The sequence below is a fragment of the Triturus cristatus genome, chromosome 10 (assembly GCF_964204655.1).
Source record: "Triturus cristatus chromosome 10, aTriCri1.1, whole genome shotgun sequence".
NCBI classification, from domain to species: domain Eukaryota; kingdom Metazoa; phylum Chordata; class Amphibia; order Caudata; family Salamandridae; genus Triturus; species Triturus cristatus.
This window is the reverse complement of record NC_140593.1, coordinates 1,237,411,248-1,237,438,095: the sequence shown is the minus strand read 5'-3', so window position 1 is coordinate 1,237,438,095 and position 26,848 is coordinate 1,237,411,248. Positions and strand designations below refer to the sequence as shown.

Here is a 26,848-nt window from a genome sequence, read left to right as displayed (position 1 = left end):
GGGGAGTCCGAAGAGCGATGTCGCCTCTTGGACTTCTTTGAGTGTTTGGACTTACCCGACGACTTGGAGCCCGACGATCGATGGTGGCGTCGGCTAGGGCTCCGCGAGCGATCCTTGGACCTCCTCCTGGACCGGGATCGCGCACGACGCGGAGCCGAGTGGCGAAGCTCGAGAAGCTTGCGGGACCGCTCCCGCCTAGCCTTCGAAGTCAGGGCCTGACAGTCGTTGCACGACTCCGCGTCGTGGTCGAGGCCTAAGCAATAGAGGCACCGGCGGTGGTGATCGGTCACCGACATCAGTCGATGACAGTCTTCACAAGCCTTGAACCCAGGCATCCTACCGGCACCAGATGTCGACAGACAGGGATCAAAAATGATCAAAAAGATTTAGTCAAAAAAGACTAAAGGGGTAGCTCTCCCGGATCTGCGCTTACTGGCGCGGAAAAAAGAAGAACTGACGTCAGCGCGCGAGGGCGGCGTCTAAGTACTCCGACGACGTCATCCCGGCGCACGACGCCGACGACGGACGCGGAGCCGCAGACGACGCCTAGCGACGCGCAAGGGGTATTGCTGACGAAAAATCTTCCGGATCCAGTCTGACGCCTGGGGATATTCTAAGGTGAGGAATCTAACTAACGTGTTTCTTTCAGATATATTCGTCGCTGTCCGCAACCCTTGCATAAAACCTAAATAATTAGGTGGAATTATCTGGTCCTCAGTTGCCCTTGTACATAGCCTTGACAGTAGGACTCCTGCAAAAAGTTTGGCATCTGTGTCTTGTAATGTAATTAATCGATAATTACCTGGCTGTGCCCAGTCTCCTTTTTTGTATATAGGTGATATTAACCAACCTTTCCATGCTTCTGGTATGGATGATGATTCAAGAGCTTTCTTGAATACCTTGGTAAGATATTCTGCCCAAAGAGTAGGAATTTCTTTGTGTAAGGCAAATGGAATCCCCTTAGGGCTCGGGGCACCATCTTTTTGTTTTCAAATTAGTTTACATACTTGATTGTCAGTTGTAGCTTGTTTGTTTTCCAAATTCTTTTTTTCCATTCCTATACCATTAAGCGCGTTATACTTTTGTGTAATTGCCTGGTTACTATTGAGGTGCGTTGTTAAGAATCCTATTCGAACAGCTTCACTTAATGTAGACGATAGATATTTTGCTAGCTCTTGATAGGCCATTTATCAATTTCCAGAAATCTCGAGTTGTTCTTTATTTGTGTTGTGCTTTAGCCCAAAGTGTTTGTTTTGATTGAGTTTTTTCTTACTAAATTAACCTTCTCAGTTCATAATTAATACTTTTGAATTTAGAACGTATTGCAGTATTATCTAGATATTTTTTTGTCTGTCTCAATAGTCTGTTGTGGGTTCCTTTTAGAATGCAAGTTGCGAATGATAGCTTGATTAGATGTCTTACTTCAACTTGATTACTAAGTTGTTGTTTGTAATAAATTTTTGATGCATAGGTGGCGACTAATTTTTTTTAATAAAAAGTGCCCAACTTTCAATTACAGTGAGATTCCCCTTCAAAGCTTTCCTTAACCAGTTTGAGTGCCAATATGTTGGTAGATACTTTGGGTTCTTCTTCCCAGTACAGTCTCCTATAGTTAACTGTTTCAGTCCTTCCAGGTACAGTTGTACATTTTTTGTGTCTTGTACATTGGCGCTGCAAGTCCAATATTTGTTGGCCGTGATCACTACCATTTGTTTTCTCAATCTGGAAAGATGATATCTCCTGAAATATTTCAAAGATACTATTGTGTAATCAATTCTTGATTTGTGGCCGTGTGCGTGGTTTGCCCATGCTGGCCGTATATCTTGTGGGAACTTCCCATTTAAAATTCTCAATCCAAGCGATTCTAGGTCTTTTAACTCCTTCTCTTTACTGGGGGTAATGATTGTTATTGCCCATAGATATTCCTGTTGTAGTACTGCATCATCTCTGGTATACGACCATAGCAGATTCAGGTTAAAAATCACCCAAAATAAAATATTCAGTGTATGTGTCCTCAATTGTTTGCTCTAATACAATACTAGTAAAATTAGTAGCCATAATCTTCCTAGTTCTTAAATCAGGATTTATATATAAATGTATAAGTAATAGTAATTTGAATTTCTTTTTCCATTTAAGACAACTTTTTTGTGCTACAATTTTAAATCTACTGCTATAAATATTGCTAGACCCCCAATGGGGCGCCAAAAGTAACCATTAAAACTTTCTAACATCAGTGATTCGGTTGCCCTGGTTTCTTGCAGGAATATAATCTGAAAGATGCTCGACATTGAGGATACGTATGCATTTTGTATTTTAGCATGTACCCCATTTATGTAAAAGGAACATAGTCTTATAGCTTCTCTTTAATTGAATGCATCCTCCTTAAAACTCTTTGGCTTATTCTGACAAGGTTGTACTACCCCCCGAAGGGCCGCTGTCAACCATCCTTGATTTTATTTTATATGCGTTTCTTCTTTAATTTGAATTATTGTTGTTAATAAGTTATCCATATTGCCTTTAGGGTTTTTAATGTTGAGAATACTTGTGTATTTATATTTTTCTGTTGGTATTCTGTTCTCTTGTAGTGTGAATGGGCTTGGGTATACAGACTGAGGGGGCATGCTGATTTTTATTCCCCAATTTAATAAGGTTTCATGTTCATTGATGATTAGTTCTAATAAGCGGGAAGAATTCAGTGTTATTATTGTCATTTCTTGATTCGACAGCTTCTATATTTTCAATTGTGATTTTTTCAAGAGAAACAATTGCTTGAAAGAGTCTTAGAATATTTCCCCGATTCAGAATGTCTTGCCTCTCTACCCCTGGACTGATATCCTGGTTTATAATAAGTTGGATCTTCCCATCATTAGGTTTATTGATTATTTTCTTCCTTCTATCTACTACAATAGTGATATGTTCTTTCTTTGATAAACTCGTCTAAGTTTGTTGTCTGCGTCATGCCAGTTGGTTCCAGATACACACACATTTTAGATCTATTATAAAACTGTTTTGGACTTTGTAGAACCTTGATTGTTCTTTGTATTGTATGTATCTGGTTTTCCATGGTATATCCATCTGTATCATCATTCTGGCCCTCCTCGATTTTTTCCCAGTCATACGATCTTTTTGGTTTATCCAGCTTTATCAGTGATACCTGGTTCATGCGGACGATTCTCTCCCGTGATGGTCTATGGGCTTCATACAACATGAATTGTTTTTATCTGGTCTTTGTAAAATTGTGAAGATCAAGTTACTTACCTTCGGTGACTATATATCGGTAAGAGACATTAGTTAGTGATAGATTCCTTACCTTAGAATTACCCCCAGGTGTCAGACTGGTTCCGGATTGTTTTCGTCAGCAGTACCCCTGCGCGTCGGTAGGCGTCGTCGTAGTCACCAAGATGCCGTCGCAGGAGCTACTTAGACGTGCCCACGCGCACGGACGTCAGTTTTGTACACTACTTTCCACGCTAGAAACGCAGAGCCATGCAAGTTACTGACCACTGGTGCATTGAAACTAGGTCATTGAACGGGAGGACCTTAACCCTAGAAATCAGTCCACAGAACGGGGAGGATGGGTGGCAAGGTAAGGAATCTATCACTAATGTCTCTTACAGATATATCATTACCAAAGGTAAGTAACTTGTGCATCTGAAAGAGACACGTTAGTGATAGATTCCTTACCTTAGAATAGATACCCCAGCAACACCAACCCCGGTGGTGGGTCTGTGAACCAAGATCACACCAGGAAGTCCTGGAGAACAGAACGCCCAAAGAAGCCGTCTCTCTGGACTTGACTGTCAAGGCAATAATGCTTAGTAAAAGTGTGCAGTGAGGCCCACGTGGCTGCCGGACAGATGTCTTGCAGGTGGACATCCCATCCCAATGCAGTAGTAGCTGCTGTCGCCCTAGTAGAATGGGCACGCAACCACACTGGGGGTTCCTTTTTAGCCAGAGAATAACAGACCTTGATACACAAGACGGCCCAGCGGGAGCTAGTCCTTTTGTGTACAGCCCGGCCTTTCTTGGCGCCTACGTAGCCAACAAGGAGCTGGTCATCCACCCGGAACTGTTGTGTGCGATTCAGGTAGATTGAGGGCAGACGTTTCGGGTCCAGACGATGGAGCCTCTCTTCCTCTCTGGATGGGTACAAAGGCGAAAAGAAAGTGGGCACGGTGATAGTTTGCCTGATGTGGAAGGCAGTGACAACCTTTGGCAAGTAGGAAGGACGAGTGTGAAGCATTGGCGTTCAAAGAACCTGCAAAGTGTTGAACTGTCAAGGAAATGTCCTGACGTTCCAGCCATGTCCAGAGACGCAGAGCCTCCTGACATAGGGTCCACGACCCTTGTCAGTGGTGTTGTCTATGAACACATGCACTACTTTCCCCTTGACAAAGGGAAGGAATGCCTACAGTGCAAGTAGGATCGCCGGAGCTCCAGAAGGTTGATATGGAGCCTGGACTCCGCCAGAGGCCTCTGATCTCCGCCTCTCCCCTATGGCCGCCCCATCCCAGGAGGGACGCATCCGTCACCACAGTGTGCTCCGGTTGGGGAAAGGAGAGGGATCTGCCGCTGACCCAATGTTGGTTCGTGAGCCAGCACTGCAACTGCTGTGCAGTGCCTTCCGAGATCTGGACGTGCTCGGACAGGTCCCCTTGATGCTGCGCCCACTGGAACTTCAGGTCCCACTGCAGAGCCCGCATATGCAATCTGGCATGATTGGTCAGCAGGAGGCAGGTGGCCATGAGGCCCAGCAACCTCAAGGTCACTCCTGACCGAAACCCAGGACAAGGGCAGAAAGATTGGAATCATAGCCCGAATGTCCCAGACTCGAAGCTCGGGAGGATAAACCTGAAACTGCGCCGTTTCCAGAACCTCTCCGATAAAGAGAAGCTTCTGAGAGGGAATCAGGTGCGACTTCTGCATGTTGGAGAACCCCGAGCCCGCCCTCAACAACCAGTCGTCGAGATAGGGGAAGACTGAAACCCCTGATCTGCGCAGATGAGCTGCGACCACTGCCATCACTTTCGTGAACACCCGAGGGGCACTGGTAAGTCCAAAGGGGAGCACGGTGAACTGAAAGTGCTCGTGGCCTACCGTGAACCATAGGTAACGCCGGTGGGCCAGCAGGACAGGGATATGAAAATAAGCGTCCTGCAAGTCCAACGCCACCATCTAGTCTTGCGGGTCTAGGGCAGACAAGACCTGAGCAAGTGTGAGCATCTTGAACTTCTCCTTCCGGAGGAAGCGATTGACGTTCCGGAGGTCTAAGATAGGACGCAGGCCCTTGTCCTTCTTTGGAACCAAGTAGTGGGAGTAACAACCACAACCTACTTCTGGCCTCGGAACGCGCTCAATGGCCCCCTTGGCAAAGAGGGCCGCAACTTCCTGCTGGAGACGTGTCAAGTGATCTCCCGACATGCGGTGGCACTGTGACGGCATGACTGTAGGGGCAGTCTCGAAGGGGAGGGGGTAACCCCTTCGGACTATCTGCAAAACCCACCTGTCCGAGGTGATGGTGCGCCAGTGGGGAAGGTGATGGCGAATCCTGCCGCCCACTGGCGTTTGGTGGGCCTGAAACACCGAAATAGGAAGGTTTGGAGGCAGTGGCTGCAGGGGAGGTGGTGGACTGACCCGCCCGCTGGCCCCGTGACCCATCTCTGCGGGTCTCACATCCATGGCTGCGCTGAGACTGTTGCTGTGCAGACCTGAAGCTCTGACACAAACGTGTTTGGGCACCCCTTGCTTGGCCACGAAAAGAGCGAAAAGCAGAAGCGGAAGGAGTGCGTGTGGCCGAAAGACCTAAGGACTTGGCCTTAGCCCGTAAGTTCTTAAAATGCTCCAATGCACTATCTGTCTTGTCGCCAAAAAGGTGAGTGCCTTCAAAGAGCATGTCCATGAAAGTGTTCTGGACATTCCTGGAAAAACCAGTTGTCCTCAGCCAGGCGTGGCGGCGCAGCGCCACTGTCGTGGAAATCGCCATGCCCAGCGAGTCGGCGGTGTCAAGACCACAACGAATTGTGAACTTGGCTGGTCTCTCCCCTCAGCAATAGCTTGGGAGAGCACCGCCCGGGCCTCCTCCAGACACTGAGGCAGCACCTGCACAACCATGTCCCACACAGAATGGGAATAACGGCCTAAGAGGCATGCGGTGTTCACAGACCGCAGACATGAACTGCCGGAAGTAAACATTTTCTTCCCAAACTGTTCCAGTTTCTTGGATTCCCTGTCCGGAGGTGCGGAAGGGCATGCGCTCAGGGACGCAGAGACTTGGACAACCAAGCTCTCAGGGGTAGGGTGTTGGTAGAGGAAAATAGGGTCACCCGGGGCCGGGTGATGGCGTCGGGCCACGTTCTTATCCACAGGAGCCCCTGTGTTGGGCCTGGACAAGGTGCCCAAAAGAATGTACGAGAGTGTGTCATTAAAGTGCAGCAGCAGCTCAGTAGAGGAAGACGCCAGTCGAAGCACTACTGTCAGGAGGTTAGTCCTGAAGGCCACCGTAGGGAGCTCGAGGTGGAGAGCCTCGGCTGCTCTACGCAACACCACAGAATATGTACCACCTTCCTCCGTAGCCACGGTAAAAGGAGACAGTGTGCAAGGTTCTGGAGTAAAATCCAAGTCACCTGCATCCTCCAAATCCTCTTCCCAGTCCGGGTCTAACTCGGACTGGACTGTGAGAGGGTCCTCAGACCCCCTCCCAGTCCTCTCCGTCCTATCCAACCTGCCGGACAGGCGGAAAAGAGGGAGGTGGATGGAGAAAGGGATAGAAATTCCCTAACAGCGTTGGAATCGGCGTCGTTCGACACAGTCTACACATCGAGGTGGAAGCCGGGGACTGTGTCAGCCGGGCAGCCGGCACACGCTGGCGCCGTTGACTGAGGTCATATGAGGCCAACCGACATCGGCTAGAATCCATGCATGGATCCATGGGGGTCGCTCGGCGTCGAAACCGGAGTCGTCGACGACGTCGGGTCAGAGCAGACGACACAGAAGAGCGAGGACCCCCAGTCGGGCCTGTGGGTCTCAAAGGCGTGCCGACGGGGCCAGACGGCCCAAAGACTCATGCCATGGCATACAGGAATTCCTGCAAATGGGCCAGAGTCGCCGAATGACCCGGAAAGGGAGGGTAGGCCATCAGCAACTGCTTAGGCTCCGCCGCAGCCGTGGGGGTGGCAACACCCGCACCCTCAGCTGTGTCACGCGACAGGCTAGGGGAAGGCGAAGTGCGACGCCGCTTCTTCGACTTCTTGTGCTTCGCCTTACCTGACTCCGAGTGCTAAGACTTCGTCGAACTACCGCGACCAGTCCCTCGACCTCCCACAGGACCGGGATCTTGAATGGCACGGAGCAGACTCCCAGGCCTCCAGCAACTTTCGGAACCGCTCCCGCAAAGTTTTTGGAGCCATGGCCCGGCATTCAGGGCAGGACTCCGAGGCATGGTCGCGCCCCAGGCAGTAGAGACACTCACGGTGCGGGTCTGTCACCGACATCGTGCGGGGACAAGCCACGCAAGACTTTAAACCGGGCATCCCTATACGCCAGAGGTTGAAGACTCAAAGTACAAGTTACTTACCTTTGGTAACGATGTATCTGGTAGAGACGATTCTAGCTGCAGATTCCTTAACATAGAATTATCCCCAGGTGTGAGACTGGATCCGGCACCACACACCACGCGACTCTGCCCAGACGTTGTCCGTGGGCGTGACGTCAGCGAGGTCACATAAGTCCCATCACGGTGCGCGGACGTCTGTTTTCTTCAGAGAACTTTTCGGCGCCACAACGCGAAGACATCACAAACAAAACTGTGAAAGTATGGGAACAGTGTACGAAAATATCAGTGAAACAGAAAGGGAAGAAGCAAATGGTGAGCAACAGCACCATTAGGGACAGTGCCAAGCACTGCGTTACGAAAAGTCATGGAAAGGAAAGAACAGAGCACCGATCTCAGAAGCAACCCTGCAAAGCGAAGGAGATATCCTCCGAGGAGACAGAAAAACATGTGAAAAATGTTGCATCAGACGACAGAAGTCTGCAACCCCAATCTATAACAGTGAAGGGCAACAATTCCAGAACAGAGAAGCTGAGACAAATTACCCTAAGACAACACCATCAAGGAGTGTCGGATTCCCTGTAAAGAACTAAAGGCTGAGGCACAGCCAAGAGGCCCCAACCCAGAGGACTGCAGAGGAGTCAGAAAACCCAAGCAATGAAAAAAGGGAGAAGATTATAAGGAAGCCCCACACTGGAAAACCAGGGTGGAGGGATGCAGAAGAACACATGAACCTATCGTCCAATCACCAGAAAGGAAGGAGTGGAACAGACAGAACGAAGCATCCTGCCAGGGAGGAAGTGAAAGAGGGCACCCGCAGAAGACAAAGCCACCCGGAGGGAGACTAGTGCAGGAGACGAGTGCAGAAGACCAGCTGAAAGGTCCTCGCAGAACGGGGAGGACGGGCGGGTCATGAAGGAATCTGCGGCTAGAATCGTCTCTACCAGATACATCGTTACCGAAGGTAAGTAATGAATATGCTACTTACCAGTATGCATCTGTTCTTGGCATGTAGGGCTGCTGACATTCATATCTGTGCATAGATCGCCGCCTAGTGTTGGGTCCGGATGTTTGCACGTTGTTGTCCTGGAAGAGTCTTCGAAGTATCCTTGGATAGGTGACTCCTCCCATGGACTACAGTGCGCATGGGCATCCTCTCCATCCTCAGATTGTTTTTCGCCATTGTGGCAGTGATGGAGTAGATACAGAAAGTGATGACCATGCTTGCAATAATTCTGAGAGCTGCAGCTGCGACAGGCGCCGGGGAGGAGGGAGGGCGATATGAATGTCAGCAGCCCTACATGCCAAGAACAGATGCATACTGGTAAGTAGCATATTCAGTTCGAGGCATGTGGGCTGCTGAATTCATATCTGTGCATAGAATACATAGCAGTGCCCTCTATTGGCGGCGGCTACCCGTGCCAGCTGCAGCGGTCTGAAAAAGTGTTTTGAGAACAGCCTGTCCTACAGCTGCCTGCTGTTTTGACTGCACATCTACGCAATAGTGTTTTGTAAATGTGTGTGTAGTGGACCATGTGGCTGCTCTGCATATATCATGCAGGGGAATATTTCCTAGGAAGGCCATGGAAGCCCCCAACTTGCGTGTTGAGTGGGCTCGTGGTGGAATAGTTAATGTGCGTTTTGCCTTTTGATAACAGATTTGAATACACTTAACTATCCATCTGGCTATCCCTGCTTTGGAGATGGCGTTACCTTTGTGGTGTGGGGCAAAGGCAACGAATAGTTGTTTTGTCTTCCTGAAGGGTTTAGTCCTGTCGATGTAGTACATGAGGGCCCTCCGTACATCTAGTGTATGTAATGCCCGCTCTGCAACAGTTTGTGGGTTTTGGAAGAAAACGGGCAGTTCAATAGTCTGGTTCATGTGGAACTGCGATATTACTTTGGGCATGAATTTGGGGTTGGTACGTAGTACGACCCTGTTGGCGTGAACCTGAATAAATGGCTCTTGAACGGTTAGTGCCTGGAGTTCACTAACTCTTCTTAGGGAAGTGATCGCTACCAGGAAGGCTACTTTCCAGGTAAGGAATTGAATCTCGCATGAGTGTAGAGGTTCAAAGGGTGGACCCATCAGGCGTGTGAGGACCAAGTTGAGGTTCCACATTGGAGCCGGTGGGTGACTAGGTGGAATGACTCGTTTGAGTCCTTCCAAGAATGCTTTGATGGCAGGCACTCTGAATAGAGAGAGGTGCTGCCTGGTTTGCAGATAGGCTGATATTGCGGTCAAATGGACACGTATAGAGGTGTACGCCAGATTGCATCGGTATAGGTGTAAGAGGTAACATATGATGTCGTGGATGGATGCGTCCAGCGGGTTAATGTCATTATTACCGCAATAAATGACGAACCTTTTCCATTTGGCTGCATAGCAAGCTCTTGTAGTGGGTCTCCTGGCCTCCTTGATGATGTCCATGCAGTCAGGTGGCAGATTGAGATAGCCAAACTCTAGGACTTCAGGAGCCAGATCGCCAGGTTCAGCTGTTGCGGATCTGGGTGCTGAACCTCTCCATGGTTCTGCGTCAAATGCGCGGGTTTGATCCGCAGCCTTTGATGCGGTACCACGGAAAGTTCGAGGAAGGTGGTGTACCACGGCTGGCGTGCCCACGTGGGAGCAACTAGGACGAGTGTCAGGGAGTGTTGTCGGAGTTTGCGAGCCACCAGCGGTATCAACGGTGCTGGGGGAAAAGCGTACGCAAATCTGCCGGACCAGTTCATCCATATCGCATTGCCCTGCGACTGCGGATGTGGGAATCTGGCGGCGAAGCTTTGGCATTTTGCGTTTTCGCTTGTCGCGAATAGGTCTATCTCTGGGTGACCCCACTGCTGGAAGTACGGTTGGAGTACTGATGGGTGTAACTCCCACTCGTGCATCTGGTGGCTGTGTCTGCTGAGCAGATCCGCCATCTGGTTGTCCTTGCCGGGGAGGTGTTCTGCCATGAGGAACATGTTCCTCTGAATGGCCCACTTCCACATGCTCTGAGCCAGATGAGACAACTGTGGAGAGTGTGTCCCTCCCTGTTTCTGTATGTAGTACATTGCGGTCATGTTGTCCGTCCGGATCAACACGACCTTGTTGCACAGATGTACTTTGAAAGCCTTCATGGCCAGGAAGATTGCCATCAGTTCCAGAAGGTTGATGTGCATCTTCTTCTGTTGTGTCGTCCATAGTCCCTGCACTGTGTAGTGTAGTACATGAGCTCCCCATCCCTGGAGAGACGCGTCCGCTGTCAGTACTATTTGTGGAACAGGCTCTTGGAACGGTCGCCCCTTGCAAAGGTTTTGTGGATTCCACCAATGCAGAGAGTTGTATGCCCGACCGCTCACCAACACTAGGTCTTTCAACTGTCCTTGAGCCTGATTCCACTGACGTGCTAGGCACTCCTGAAGTGGGCGCATATGTAATCTCGCGTGCGGGACTATGAAGATGCAGGAGGCCATCATGCCTATCAACTGCATAAACACTCGCGCTGGAAGCGAGTGATTGTGTTTGAACTTGGAGATCAGCAGTTGTATGCTGTTGATCCTCACTAAACTTGGCTGAGCTGAGGCCGCCAGAGTGTCTATAGTCGCGCCCAGGTACTGTTGTACGTGTGCGGGCTGGAGATGGGACTTTGGGTAATTTAGTGAGAATCCCAGACTGTGAAGAAGGTGAATGGTGCGGGACATATGGCTTGCACATTGCTGGGCCGACTTCGCTTGAACGAGCCAGTCGTCTAGGTAGGGGTAGACGTGTATATGCTGCCTCCGTAAGTGTGCTGCCACCGTAGCTAGGCACTTCGTGAAAACCCTGGGCGCTGTTGTCACGCCGAAGGGAAGGACTTTGAACTGATAGTGCTGCCCCTGAACAGTAAACCTGAGGTATTTTTTGTGTGAGGGGTGGATGGGTATGTGGAAGTACGCATCCTTGAGGTCCAGTGATGCTAGGAAGTCTCCCTGCTTGAGAAGCGGAAGGACTTGCTGTAGAGTGAGCATGTGAAAGTGCTCTGAAAGAATGTACTGGTTCAGGGGTCTCAGGTCTAATATAGGCCTGAGCGACCCGTCCTTTTTTGGAATTAAGAAGTAGAGGGAGTAAACCCCCGTGCCCTGCTCGTGGATGGGTACGAGCTCGATAGCGCCTTTTAGAAGCATACTTTCTACCTCTTGCTGTAAGAGCGTTAAGTGCTCTGAGGACATAGGACGGTTTCTTGGTGGTATTGTGGGTGGAGTGGAAGTTAACTCCAGACAGTAACCGTGTTTTATAATATCTTTGACCCACCTGTCCGTGGTGATGGAGTTCCACGTGGACAGGAACCGTTGTAGCCTTCCCCCGACAGGTGTTATGTGGTCGGGAGGAAGGGAGAGGGCGTCACTGCTTGTTCTTGGGGGAGGACCTGGTGTTGCCGTAGCCACGTCCTCTGCCCTTGGTACTGGAGCCACGATAGCCACCTCGGGTGTTCTTATCGTAGGTGGTCTGCGTATTACCCTTGTTATATGTTTGTTGTGACCCCTGTCCTCTACCTGCCCCCTTGTTTCCGGGGCGACGAAAGGAGCCGCTCCGAAAGGACTGAGTTTGTAGGGCGCCCATGGACTTTGCAGTGTCCGTGTCCTTTTTTATCTTCTCGAGGGTGGTGTCAACCTCAGGTCCGAACAAAAAGTCGGGGTTGACGGGCTGATTAAGTATATTGTTTTGTACCTCAGGCTTGAATCCTGAGATACGTAGCCAGGCGTGACGTCGTAGGATGACGCTAGTGTTGATGGCCCTGGCAGCCGTGTCTGCAGCGTCTAGTGCACATTTAATGGCAGCATTTGTGAGTAGCTGTCCCTCTCTGATAAGGATTTCTGCACCTTCTTTGTAGGGGTCAGGGAGGTGCTGAAGAAGTTGCTCCAGTGTGTCATAGTGCGCTCTATCGTAGCGAGCGAGGAGCGCTTGAGTGTTAGCTATGCGCCATATGTTTGCAGCTTGTGCGGCAACTCGCTTGCCGGAGGTCTCTAGCACCTTGGACTCTTTGTCCGGGGGAGGAGCGTCACCCGTTGTCTGCGAGTGTGCCCTCTTGCGGGCATTCGCCACAACGATGGAGTCGAGTGGTAATTGGCCTCTGATGTAAGTAGGATCCCCAGGTGCTGATCTGTATTTTTTATCGATCCTGGGGTTTATCACTCGTGCCCTGGTGGGTTCCTTGAAAATGTCAGTGGCTGGCTTGAGGACCCCCTTCAACATTGGCAGAGTCTTTACATGTCTTTCTGAGGATGCAAAGGTGTCCATTAGAAAGTCATCTTCGATGATATCAGAGTGAAGCTGTACATCATGGTTGTTTGCCGCACGTTCAATCAGAGCGTTGAACGCCGCAGTATCCTCTGTGGGTGATGTTTTTGGCCCATATAGTTGTGTGTCCTGTGCATCAAGAGGTGCACTGGGGTCTGCAGGGTCGCCCCAAGTTTGGTCAGGGTCCTGCTGGTCATCAGGGTCCGTGTCCACATGGTAGGGGACTTGTTCATCCAAGTAGTCCCCCAATGCATCCGTGTCGGAGCGTGTGGGGGAGGCCCGGTGTGGATCCTGGTAGGGTGAATAGAAGGGTTCATACAGGAGAGGTTCTGAGTCCACAGGCAGCTTCCTCTTTAGCGGGATCCTGAAAGGCTCCAATGGCGGTTCCGAAGTTATCCTTCGGCCGTGGAGAATCATCCTGCCAGTGTCGGCGTCTATGACGTGTGACGGAGACGGCTCGACAGGTGTAACCGCAGTTTTGGTGACCTGTGTCCTGAGTTGAAACGCCTTCGGGATTGTGGGTGGAGGCAAGCCGAAGGTAATGCTGGTCGGCACCGACGAAACCGCCGGAGCCGAACCGGAACCCGACGGGTCCTGGAGGGCGTCCTTGGATCTGCAGCCTGGCATCGCGCCAGGCCGTACTCGGGGCGCCTTAGAGGTCGTGGCCCCCGCCAGGGTCGTCGAGGCGGCTGCAGATATCTTCTGCGCCCGTGGCGCATCGAGTCGAGGTGCGGAGATCACCGTCGACGTCTTCGACACGTGAGGTTTTGGTGTCGTCGAGGGAGTGCTGCGAGGCGTAGCAGGCGGGACGGCCCTCGGTGTCGGTGGCGTCGACGCCGGTAACCGGGCAGGTTTGTCGGCGCCGATGACCTTCTTCCGTTTGTCGACTCCCATGTCGCCCGTCTCGAGTTCGGCACCGAAGTCTCTCTTGGTGCGGTCGGTGCCGACCCGGTGCGCTGGCGTCGAAGGTGTTGAAGGCCTCGATCCGACTAGCGCCACTTTCAGTTTCGGTTTCGTAGGAACCTGAGCAGCTTTCGGTTTCGGTTTCGTGGAAGGGAAACCAGCTGGCTTAAGCGGTAATGGCTGCCGCTGAACGTCCGAGGCCGGGCCCGAGGGCGGGGCCGAAGGACTGCGTGATAGGTCTCGGGTAAGGCCCGAAGGCGATCCCTCGACCGGAGCCATAGTCTGTGGCGCTGGTGAAATTTCGGTCTGAACAGGTAGGCCTTGTTCATCATCGGAGCTACTCTCTTCGGCTCCTAAGGCCTCCTCGTCGTCTCCTACCTCGGTGTCGTCTTCACCTCTGTGGAAGAGTGACTCGTCGGCCTCGTCCGATCCGGGTTCGTGTTCGTGTTCGGAAACGGGACTGGAGGGTAAGACTTCTACTTCTTCGACGTCGTCAGCCTCGTCGAAGATGTCAGCTGGGGCCGGTGCCGCGTGCTGCGCTTCGAGCCTCGCCGCTCGACGATTCCGCAGAGTCTTCTTTGAACGGAACCGGGCACAGGCCATACATGTCGATTCGTCGTGGTCCGGCGAAAGGCATTTGTTGCACACCGGATGGACGTCGATGTGTGGGTACTTCGCATTGCATACCGGACACCTTTTGAATGGCGTCCTGGATTCCATCGTCGAAGTAGAGTCGATGGACAGGCAAATGCGAACAAAGTCGGTGCTGAAAGTTAGTAAACTAACAAAAAGTATCGAAACCCGATCGATAAACAGTACCGACGCGAACTAAAGGCCTTGTGGCCTCGACAAAAGTTTTTCCTAACTTGAGCTAAGATAGCACATCCGAACCCAATGGCGGAAAAAAACAATCTGAGGATGGAGAGGATGCCCATGCGCACTGTAGTCCATGGGAGGAGTCACCTATCCAAGGATACTTCGAAGACTCTTCCAGGACAACAACGTGCAAACATCCGGACCCAACACTAGGCGGCGATCTATGCACAGATATGAATTCAGCAGCCCACATGCCTCGAACCTTATACATCTGATAGAGACTACTAGCTGCAGATTCCTTAAAGTAGAATAGATACCCTAGCCATACCCAGAGGGGACGAGGGTCTGCGAGAGAACCTCACCAGCTTGGAAGAACACAGGGCCCCAACAGGGAATGTGCCATGGGGAAAAGGACGGCCCAGCCCCCACCAAGCAGAAGTAAGCAAGAACAAGGAGAAGGGAAGGCCAGGATATCACAAGCCTACCCGAGGGGCAAAGGGCGTCCGCCAGAAAACCCGGAGGGACAGACGGCACCAAGAGATTACCAGAGGAAGAAAAGAACCACCCGCAAAATCCAAGAAGAGGTGGAACGGAGGCAGAGTCCGCCTCAGGAGAACGAACACACACAGCGAAGGGGACAGCTGAACGGGCATCGGCCCCGAGACAGGGGACAAGGCAGGAACGGCTCCACAGCCGATAAGAGCATACGTGAGAAGGAAGACACAGTCGCGCAAAGCTCCAGCAAAGCAAGGGACAGGAGCACACAAGCACACACAGAGGCGCAAGAGGAGGACCAGAACGACCAGGCGTGTGCAGCAGGTAAATACTATGAAGTAGTGTGAGCAGAACAGCCGAGCGCCAGACGAAGACAGAGGCAAGGGAACCCCAGAACAAGCCCCAGAAAAGGACCGTCCCAAAACCACAACCCGGCCCGCGAAGAGAAACGGGATAGGCCAGAAGATAAAGAGGAGAATATGTAGTACAACCCTAAGCCATCAACCAGAACACAGGAGAACACCAGGAAAATCCTAGCCCCCCTGGAACACAAGGCAGAGGACCAGGCCGAAACGTCTAAAGATAAGGTAGAAAAACCAAAACACAACGCCGCAGACGGCATGGCAAAGTCGGTCTGGCGATCCAGAGGCTGAAGAGGGAAGGCAAAATGCACAGAAGCAGATAGCCCTCAGGAACAAAGGGCAAAACACACGACAGACGAACAAGTTACTTACCTTCGGTAACGCTTTTTCTGGTGGATACAGTATCTGCCTGTGGATTCCTCACCTTGTGAATATCCCCTGCGCCAGCAACATTCGGAAACTTTTGTAGCAGTCCACGCCGATGGGGTCGAAGATGACGTCACAGAGACACGGCTCCGCTCGCGACTCCACTGACGTCACCGGCTCCATAAGAAGACCTCCTCGGCGTGATGACGTCAGTTCCGCCCCTTTTTTCCGTGCCTTCGAGGCACACGGACGGACTGACAGCAATATGTACATAAACAGCATAAACAGTACACAATATGCATATCAACACACACAGTGTGGAAAAGAAACATCAAAGCACTAGAAATAACCCAATGTCCTTGACAGTCATAAATACATTTGAAATCATCAATAGAATTACCGTCATAGAGTCACTGGAATAGAAGGATGGACAACGGGGAGGCGGGTGGGTCAGTGAGGAATCCACAGGCAGATACTGTATCCACCAGAAAAAGCGTTACCGAAGGTAAGTAACTTGTTCTTCTGATGGATACATCTGCCAGTGGATTCCTCACCTTGTGAAAAGATTCCACAGCAGTCCCCGCTCCCGGAGGAGGGTGTCCATCCCCCTATACCAGAAAATCCTGAAGGACGGAACGGGCAAAATGTCCGTCCCTCCTCACCTCAGAGTCTAAACAATAATGTTTTGCAAAGGTGTGAAGGGAGGCCCAAGTTGCCGCCCTACAAATGTCCTCCACAGGAACACCCCTAGACAAAGCAGAGGTAGAAGACTTTGCTCTAGTGGAATGAGCTCTTAAACCCTCCGGAGGCTCCTTACCAGCTAGGGAGTAGCAGATCTTGATGCATAGCACAATCCATCTTGAAAGGGTGCGCTTGTGCACCGCACGACCCTTTCTGCAGCCAGCAAAGCCCACAAAGAGCTGGTCATCAATCCTGTAGTCCTTAGTCCTGTCCAGGTAAAAGCTCACCGCCCTCTTAGGGTCCAAGCGGTGAAGTCTCTCCTCCTCCTTGGAAGGGTGAGGGGGAGGATAAAAGGTAGGAAGGGTAATGGACTGCCCCAGATGGAAGGGAGTTACCACCTTAGGCAAAAACGCAGCCCTGGTCCGGAGAACCATTCGTTCAGCATGCACAGTCAAGAATGGGGGTTTTGAACTAAGAGCTTGAAGCTCACTTACTCTCCTTGCCGAGGTGATTGCAACGAGGAAAACCGTCTTAAAAGACAACAGTCTCAAGGGACACTTATGTAAGGGCTCGAAAGGAGAACCCATAAGATAAGTCAGTACAAGGTTTAAGTCCCACTGAGGTACAATAAAGGGAGTAGGAGGAAATTTATTCGTAAGGCCCTTGAGAAACCTAAGCACAATAGGTGATTTAAACAAGGACGGCTGATCCGGCAGGCATAGGAAAGACGACAAAGCCGATAAATATCCCTTAACAGTGGCCACAGCAAAGCCTTGCTGGGCAAGAGAAAGAGCAAACTGCAGAATGTTAGACAAACGAGCCTTAAAGGGATCAATCGACCTCTCTCCACACCAGAGAACGAACTTAGACCACCTATAGGAGTATATGGATTTGGTGGAGTGTCGCCTGGCCGATAAAATAACATCCACCACATCTGGCGGGAGAGAGAAAGAATTCAGGTTGCCCCGTTCAATCTCCAGGCATGAAGGTGTAAGCTCTGGAGGTGGGGGTGTAGAACCTGCCCCTCCGACTGCGAGAGGAGGTCTGCCCTCAGAGGGAGACGGAGCGGAGGGCACGAGGAGAGGTGGAGAAGATCTGTGTACCACACCCTTCTTGGCCAATCCGGGGCGATCAATATAACTTGGGCCCGGTCTTGGCGAACCTTCCTCAGAACCCGAGGAATCAAGGGTATGGGAGGAAACGCGTAAAGGAGTCGTGAGCCCCAACTCAACTGAAACGCGTCTCCCAACGCCCCCTGCATCGGATACTGGAGACTGCAGAATGACAGGCAGTGCGCGTTCTCGAAAGTGGCAAACAGATCCACCCGAGGAGTTCCCCACGTCCGAAAGACGTGACGAACTACCTCCGGATGGAGCCTCCACTCGTGGTCGGCAGAGAACTGCCGACTGAGACTGTCCGCACGTACGTTCAGCACCCCGGCCAGATGATTCGCCATCAGACAAATCCGATGGTCCTGAGCCCAGGACCATAAACGCAGGGCCTCTCTGCATAGACAAAGAGACCCCACTCCTCCCTGCTTGTTTATATACCACATCGCGGTAGTGTTGTCCGTCAGAACCTGAACAGACTGACCGCGAAGGGAAGGGAGGAAGGCCTTGAGCGCCAAGCGTATCGCCCGTAACTCCAGAAGGTTGATGTGAAGCAACCTTTCCTCTGGAGACCAAAGACCCTTGATCTCCAGATCCCCCAGATGCGCACCCCACCCTAAGGTGGATGCATCCGTTATCACTGTGGTCACCGATGGAGGTAGATGAAAGGGCCTTCCTTGAGACAGATTGCCCTCCACGCTCCACCAAGATAGATCCGCTGCAGCTTCTCTGGAGATCCTCACAGACTCCCTGAGATCCCCTTTGTGCTGATACCACTGCTTGCGGAGGCACCACTGGAGCGCCCTCATGTGCCAGCGTGCATGGTTGACCAACAGTATGCAGGAAGCGAACAGACCGAGCAGGCGAAGGACCTTCAGAACTGGAACAACCGCTCCGCTGAAAAACAAAGGAATCATTTCCTGTATGTCGAGAATCCTTTGAGGAGGAGGGAATGCTCGACACACAGTAGTGTCCAGTACCGCACCTATGAACAGGTTGCGCTGAGAGGGCACCAGGTGAGATTTGGGCACGTTGATCGAAAAACCCAATCTGTACAACAGCCGAGTTGTATCTTGCAGATGACACAGCACCTTCTCCGACGACTCCGCCTTGATCAGCCAGTCGTCCAAATAAGGGAAAACCGAAATTCCCGATCTTCTGAGATGGGCTGCCACCACTGCCATCACCTTTGTGAAGACTCGAGGTGCCGAAGTAAGACCAAACGGGAGGACCGCAAACTGATAATGTTGCGATCCTACCGTGAAACGGAGATACTTCCTGTGCGACTTCAGGATGGGGATGTGAAAATACGCATCCTGCAAGTCGAGCGACACCATCCAGTCCTCCTGATTCAGCGCCTGAAGAACCTGCGCAAGGGTGAGCATCTTGAACTTCTCCTGTTTCAGGTAAAAGTTCAGGATTCTGAGGTCTAGTATCGGACGCAATCTGCCGTCCTTCTTCGGGATCAGAAAATACCGGGAGTAGCATCCCTGACCCCTCTCCTGCTCCGGAACCACCTCTATCGCCCCTTTCTGAAACAACTTCAGGACTTCTTCCTGCAGGAGAAGACGGTGGTCCTCCGAGCAAGCACCTTGGCAAGGAGGGTAAACTGGAGGGAATTCCCGAAAGGGAAGGGCGTACCCATTTTCTACAAGATCCAGAACCCAAAGGTCTGTAGTAACCGATTCCCAATCTTGTAGAAAATGGGTAAGCCGGCCCCCCACAGGACCAGCATGATCCGGAATGTCGAATCTAGGGCTGTTTTGCAGTGGTGGGAGGGGCAGAGGAAGAGGAAGAGGAGGAGGAGAGTTGACGGCCACGTGAGCGACCTCTAAGTCTTCCTCTATATCCCTTGGAGCTTTGCTGCTGCTGCTGCTGCTGCTGCTGCTGCTGGGCTGGTCTATAAGAACGAAAACTCGCCCTTCCAAAACCTCTGTACCTTTTGAAAGTACCTCTCGGCTGGGATTGAAGGCCCAACGACCTAGCCGTAGCCTTACTCTCTTTGAAGCGCTCGAGAGCTGCATCAGCCTTCTTCCCGAACAGACCAGACCCATCAAAAGGTAAGTCCAACAAGGTCGACTGGACATCCGAAGAAAATTCGGAGGACTTAAGCCATGCACCCCTCCTGGTGGCAACTGAAGACCCCATGACCCTGGCAACTGAGTCTGCTGTATCCAAGCCACTCTGTATAACCTGGCGAGCAGCCGCCTGGGCATCCGACAGTACTTCACTGAAGCCTGCCCTATCCACCTCCGACAGCTTCGGTGCCAACTTTTTAGCTGAATCCATAAGCGCATGGATATAGCGCCCCAATAAACAAGTCGCATTAGAAGACTAATGCCATACTGGCTGAAGAAAAGACTTTCTTGGCTGATTGGTCCACCTTCTTGGCCTCTCTGTCCCCTGGGACCTGAGGAAACGCACCTTTTGAACGTCCAGAACAAGCAGCCTGAACGACCAGACTTTCAGGTGAAGGGTGTGATGACAAAAACTCAGGATCCCCCGGAGCCACCCTATATCTCCTTGCAACCACCTTGGACACCGCAGGAGCTGAAAAAGGCTTGCGCCACACATCCAACACAGGCTCCAATATAGCTTCATTAAAAGGCAACAGCGGCTCTGACACTGCAGTTGGAGAGTGCAACACCTCAGTCAAGATATTGGACTTGAACTCAACAGATGGCAATTGAAGGTCCAACAACTCTGCAGCCTTTCTGATTACAGCATGATAAGGAGCTGCGTCTTTTGAAGGTTCATCTGAAGGAGGAGTGATCTCCCACTCCGGAGACAAATCCAACCCACTTGCCTCCTTCAACTCGTCAAACACCTCATCGGATTCGACCAATTCTGCCTCTTCAGCCTCATCCATAAGATAGCTCCTCTCCTCCAGCACTCTCTGCGCCTCCCTCCTGGAACGGATCCGCACCTGCGGCGTCGGCGGCGCCGTGATCGAATCCGACGGCGCCGGCAGAGGCGTCAAACGCGGATCAGCTGGAGCAGCCGGCGTCGAACGAGGTCGAGCCGGCGCCGGTGAAGAGGGAAGCGGCGTCGATGTTTTCGGCGCCGGCATCTGCCAAGACGGCGTCGCTGGGAAGAAAGGCATAAACGGTGCTTGAGGATAAACCTGCGGCACTCCCAGATTAAAAGCCATCGGACCCATAGGTGCACCAGAGGAATACATGGCCCGTGAGAACACCCCATACATCGCATTGAGATACTGCGAGGGGTCCTGACCTGGATTAGGGAAAGCCGGATACTGGTCAGGTAACACCGGACTCGGGCCTGCCGGCGCCGACGGTGGAACTTGCGGCGTCACAGACTCACCCGGAGCCTGATCATCCTCCTCCTGGGCCGGAGTCGGAGACGGAGCCGAAGGACCTGCAGGACCTGGAGAAGCCATCGGCGCCGGAGAGGACGCCGGCACCGGCGAACCAGCCGGAGCCGGAGAAAACACAGGAGAAGATGGAACGGGAGGCGAAGCCGGAACAGGAGAAGGAGACACTGACTCCCTTCGACGCCGAGCAGGTGATTTAGACTTCGACGTCGAGGCCTTGTGATGAGACGAATGCCTCCTTTTCTTCTTATGCTTCTTGCTCTTTGAAGCATGTCCCGACGTCGACTTGGAAGCCGACCTCGACCTGGATCTTCTTCTACCTCTTTTCTCCTTTCTCTTCATCCGGGCGATAAAGAGCTTTGCCTCTCTTTCCTTAAGAGCCTTTGAGCTCATCTTCCTGCAACACGAACATCCTTCAACATCGTGGTCCGATGACAAACACCAAACGCAGTCGTCATGCGGGTCAGTAATGGACATGTGTTTGCCACATTCATGGCAAGGCTTGAAACCAGACTTCCTTGCCGACATTCTCGAAGAAAGACAGAGAAACTTCGGAATAAACACAAAGTAACAGGTAAAGCTACCAGTAACGATTACCGAAATCCGTTGGCGTCGTCGGCGCGGAAAAAAGGGAACTGACGTCATCACGCCGAGGAGGTCTTCTTATGGAGCCGGTGACGTCAGTGGAGTCGCGAGCGGAGCCGTGTCTCTGTAACGTCATCTTCGACCCCATCGGCGTGGACTGCTACAAAAGTTTCCGAATGTTGCTGGCGCAGGGGATATTCACAAGGTGAGGAATCCACTGGCAGATGTATCCATCAGAAAAGCCCTGTAGAGGAAGGATAGAAATACCAGCGGATACTGAGTAGGACAGAACCTGGAGCAGCGCAAACTGCGCTAAGGCGGAGGAAAAAAGACCGCACCAATCGGTATACAGGGACACCAGGAAACGTGAGGAACCAGAGAAGGTATCCACACCTGCCCAGCATAGGACAAAGCTATTCAATAGCCTACAAGTACCTCACATAGGGTAAGACACGCCACAAAACAAGACGGGAACACCTCTTAGGAATACCCGCAGCAGAGGTCAAGAACATAAAAGACCTGTGGATATCACCCCAAGTTGCTTACCAATCAGCCAAAAAATACACAGATGGTCCAACCTGAGGACCTATATGGCTTCACTAACAGCCAAAAATCTGAAGGGCTGCATCAGCAGCAAAAAGTACAGAGGGGCCAACTTAAGGGCCCAAAGGCATTCCAAGCCACACACAGCACACAGACTGGCCAACCGAAACACTAGGCCCAAATAGAAAGGTGGGAGAAACGCCTCCCATAAGACACCTGAGGAACAACAAGCCGAAGCTTACGGAGGGGGGAGGAGGACGGAGCCCCGCAAGGAGTTGTTGAATAACGGAGTCCGGGTGGGTGTTAAATAAAAGAATCCCATCAAAAGGCAGGTCAACAAGACGCTCCCGAACATTCTCAGGAAAGACGCTATCCCGCAACCAAGCGTGGCGGCGGAGGGCCACAGAACAAGCCATAGCGCGGGTGAGTGAATCAGACATCCAAGGCCGAATGGAGAATAAAAGAATTTAACTCCCAACCATCCAGCACATGGTGCCGCAGATCAGCACGGGTACCTTCGTGGGAGGTGTGAGACAGAAGGGACTCCGCGGAATCCCATAGGTCGGAGGTAGCCCTGGCCAACACACAAAGTGTGTTGAGCGCGCGCAGAGCAGCACTAGTGGAAGCGAAGATGTTACGTCCTCAGGAGTTCAACCACCGGGCCTCCTGTGACAGAGGGAGCAACATTGAAGGCAAGGAAGGAAAACCAGACTGCAGGACAGGGCCCTGGACCAAAGGGTGGGAATAAAGGCAGACTGGATCTTGCAGGGCAGGACGGTGGCGGTGGAGGAGCGGCTGAGGCACCAAATCCCCCGTAGCAGGACACCCCCAGAAGAGAGTTGTGGAGCAAAGCCTCAAATGGAAGAAGCGGCTCCCCTCCACTAGAGCCCTGGTGGAGAACCTCCAACAAGTGGTCCGTTGGGAGTGAAGCGACCGGGTTGCCCATTTGCAAAATGCCGGCGGCCGTGGAGATGGTCCGGACAAAGGCCACACTCGCTTTCGTAGGGCGACGTGGGGGAGAGAGCAACTCTTCCGTGGGCGAAGGCTGCAAACTAAGTCGCCCGTCCCCGTGCCCTGCTGGAGGAAGAAATGGCCAGCCCTTGTAGGACAGAAGACCCATGGACTAGTGAGGGGCCTGAGGGGTCTCCGGAGAAGGAGGAGAAGCCGGCGGAGCAATCAACTGCAAGGGCTGTGGACGCGGAGACGGCCTTGAAGCCAGCCTCGAAGCCGCCGGGGAAAAGGCAACAATGCGGCATCCAGTCTCCAGTGAAGAGGAGACAAGGAAACGACAAAAAGGGAACGTCAAGGTGCAGCTGGATGGCTCCAGTGAAGTCACGTCTGAGAGGTAGCCAACTGGCAGATCGAGCTATCAAAATTTTTCCAGATAGAGTCTGGCTATTTGGACATTCAAAACGGGGAGGAAACTGTTGGCAGGATTAGCCCTCAGAAGATGAGGGAAAGTGCATGACGTCAGTATTAAAGGAGTTTTGCAGAGGTGATAGAGCTTTTCAGTGCAAGACAGCAATGAAATAAATGTTCTAAAAGGGACCTGAAGTAGACAATGCATAAAGGATCTGGATGTCACTGGTGTGAGGATGTTGTGAGAACCCAAACTACTAGTTAATGCCCCAAAGGGAAGTAATGTACAGTGAGAAAGTAGAAGGTTGAGGACAAAGCCTGGGTGATGCCGACTCACTGCAAGTCAGCCTGATACTGATGTGTCAAGGAAGAACAGCATCCAATACGGTAAGCCATTTTGTGCTAGGCCTGTGATTACTAGTGAGTGGAAGGATAAGCGTAGCGAAGGAAGGTAAACAGTTTGAAGACAGCAAATAAGCCTTCATGTATGAGAATTTCACAAACAAGACTGAAAGAAGCAGTGGTGAATCTACTGGATACGCGTGAAAAATGCAGTTTCTGTAGGGTGAAGGAGGCAGAAAGCAGAGTAGAGGGAATAAAGTAGAATGCCAAAAGACAGAGCACAATATGGTTAAAGAACAGGCTTTTAAGTATTCTGGAGAAAAAGGAGAGTAGGGACATTGCGTGATAACACAAGAAAGAATAAGGGATGAGTGTGTTTTTTTACTCTTTTTTTTTTATAAAGGTAGAACAGTGGTAGATGCTGAGCAGTGGCCAGCTGTGAATAAATATTTGTGAAGCGGTCAGACAGGAGAAAGCTGGAAGAGTGAGAGACTTACTGGACTGGGTGCTAAATTGATCAGAGGGTGCTGAAGGTGGCTCGTCTTCTTTGATTACTGGAATGAGTTCAGTGGGTGATTTAGTGAGAAAGTGTTAAATTGTAGCTTAGAGGGGTTACGGTGTTGAGGTGGTTTAAGAGGGTGGAGTTTAAGCATGAAGTAGTGCAGTCACGGGGTCTCGTTCAGTACTGACATTTTACAAGTATGCTGCATAATTATTAGCTGATAAAAATAGGTCACTAATGAGTTAGCATGGTTACGAGAAGAGGATCCATTATTTTAATGTTTATGGAATGCACTACTGAGCCCTGTCTGGGTCCACACAATGTCATGACTTACCTCTACGGAGAGCTGGAGCTGCTTTTCCGTCAGTCCAGAGACTGCTGTCTTGTCAGTGGTGCTGCTGGAGCTGCTGTCGCTGGCTTTAGCTGGGGATTTGCAGCTTTTGGCAACAGCTATTTGGAAAAAAAAGGACAGTAGAAATCACTCATTAGCCACAATTGGTAATTTAAACACATTTCAGGCATGTGGCCTGAGGATTAGGACCTCATTTTATGATCAACAAACAAAGCACAACAGAGATTTAAAACCGTAAACCTAGCTATCAAATGGACAAACCTCATGAACGTACATGAAGGCTAATCTCAAATTTTATTAAAAGGACATAGTCAGGAAGAGGACCGGACAACTGCTGTGCAGAGTGAAGAAAGAGGGACTGCAGGGCAATGGACAGGGGTTGATGGGTAACAGGAATGGAAAGGAGTGGAAGATGGCGGGGCTGGGCAGAATCGCTATCAGTGGCAAACATCAAGGAAACTAACAAGTTACTTACCTTCGGTAACTATTTATCTGCGAGAGACAGATTAGTTCTAGATTCCTCACCTTAGAATTACCCTCAGGTGTCAGACTGGATCCGGCTAACTTTGTCAATAGTAGCCATGCGCGTCGAAAGGTGGCGTTGGTTGGCTCAGTGTTAGTCGTTGGCTTCGTGGTCAATGGGATGACGTCGTGGTAGCTACTTGGACGTCGCCCTCGCGCGCAGACGTCCATTCTTTACACAACATTCCATGCCAGAAGTGCAGAGCCATGCAAGACACTGACCACTGGTGCACAAAACTAGGGCCCTGAAAGGGATTCCCTGACCCTATAATTCAGTTTGCAGAACGGGGAGGATGAGTAAGGCGGTAAGGAATCTATAACTAATCTATGTCTTTTACAGATATTTCATTACCGAAGGGAAGTAACTTGTTCATCTGAAGTACAAGTTACTTACCTTCGGTAACTATGTATCTGGTAGAAACGATTCTAGCCGCAGATTCCTTAACGTAGAATTATCCGCAGGCGCGAGACTAGATCCGGAAAATCTTTGCCACAGCATCTCTGTGCGCCAGGGTATCACGCGACCCCGCCCTGACGTCCGCAGACGTGACGTCAGCAAGGTCACATAAGTCCCACCTCGGCACACTGATGTCAGTTTTCTTCGGAGAACTTTTCCGCGCCACAACGCAGAGCCATCACAAACAAAACTGTCAGAGTATGGGAACGGTGTGAGAAAAAAATCAGTAAAACAAAAAGGGAAGAAGCGAATGGTGAGGAACAGGACCATTAGGGACAGTGCCAAGCACTGCGTTACTGAAAGTCATGGAAAGGAAAGAGCAGAGCACAGCTCTGAGGAGCAACCCCGCACAGCGAAGGCGATAACCTCCCTGGAGGCAGAAAAAACATGTTAAAAATGACGTGGCAGACAACACAAAGTCTGCAATCACAATCTATCATAGGGAAGGACAACCAGTCCGGAACAGAGGAGTAAAGACAAAGCACCCCAAGACTGTTGTCAAGGAGTGTCATATCCCCTGTAAAAAGGTAAGGGCTGAGGCACAGCCAAGAAACCCTAACCCAGAGGACTGCGGAGGAGATTATGAATAGGCCCCACACTGGGAGAACCAGGGTGCAGGGATGCCAAAGTACTCATGAACCTACCGTCCAATCACCAGAAAAGAAGGAGTGGGACAAATAAACAGAACGAAGCATCCCGCAAGGGAGGAAGAGAAAGAGCACCCACAATAGACAGATGCCACCGAAGAGAGACGAGTGCAGAAGACCAAGCTGAAGGGTCCTCCCAGAACGGGGAGGAAGGGCGGGTCGTGAAGGATTCTGTGGCTTGAATCGTCTCTACTAGATACATCGTTACCGAAGGTAAGTAACTTGTACATCTGATAAAGACTACTAGCCGCAGATTCCTTAACGTAGAATTGATACCCTAGCCATACCCAGAGGGGAGGAGGGTCTGCGAGAGAACCTCACCAGCTTGGAAGAACACAGAGCCCCAACAGGGAATGTGTCATGGGGACAGAAAGGACGGCCCAGCCCCCACCAAACAGAAGCAAGAACAAGGAGAAGCAAGAACAAGGAGAAGGGAAGGCCAGGATACCACAAACCTACCCGAGGAGCAAAGGGCATCCGCAAGAAAACCCGGAGGGGCAGAAGGCACCCCGCGAGTACCAGAGGAAGAAAATCACCACCCTCAAAGCCAGGGAAAGGAGAAGGGACAGAGGCAGAGCCTGCCCTAGGAGAACACACACACAGTTAAGGGCACAGCTGAATGGGTGTCTACCCCTAAATAGGGAACAAGGCCGGAACGGTTCCA

General features: G+C 51.3%; 1 protein-coding gene across 5 annotated transcripts in view; it reads right to left on the bottom strand.

Moving 5' to 3' along the window:
• The window catches only part of HUWE1 (HECT, UBA and WWE domain containing E3 ubiquitin protein ligase 1), a 1,878,220-nt gene that overhangs the window by 223,211 nt on the left and 1,628,161 nt on the right, over positions 1–26,848 (bottom strand). For all 5 annotated transcript variants that reach the window (XM_085629865.1, XM_085629862.1, XM_085629866.1 and 2 more), the window contains one exon: positions 24,541–24,656. In XM_085629865.1, the coding sequence (XP_085485991.1) occupies positions 24,541–24,656 (116 nt within the window). The remainder of the gene's footprint in view (positions 1–24,540; positions 24,657–26,848) is intronic.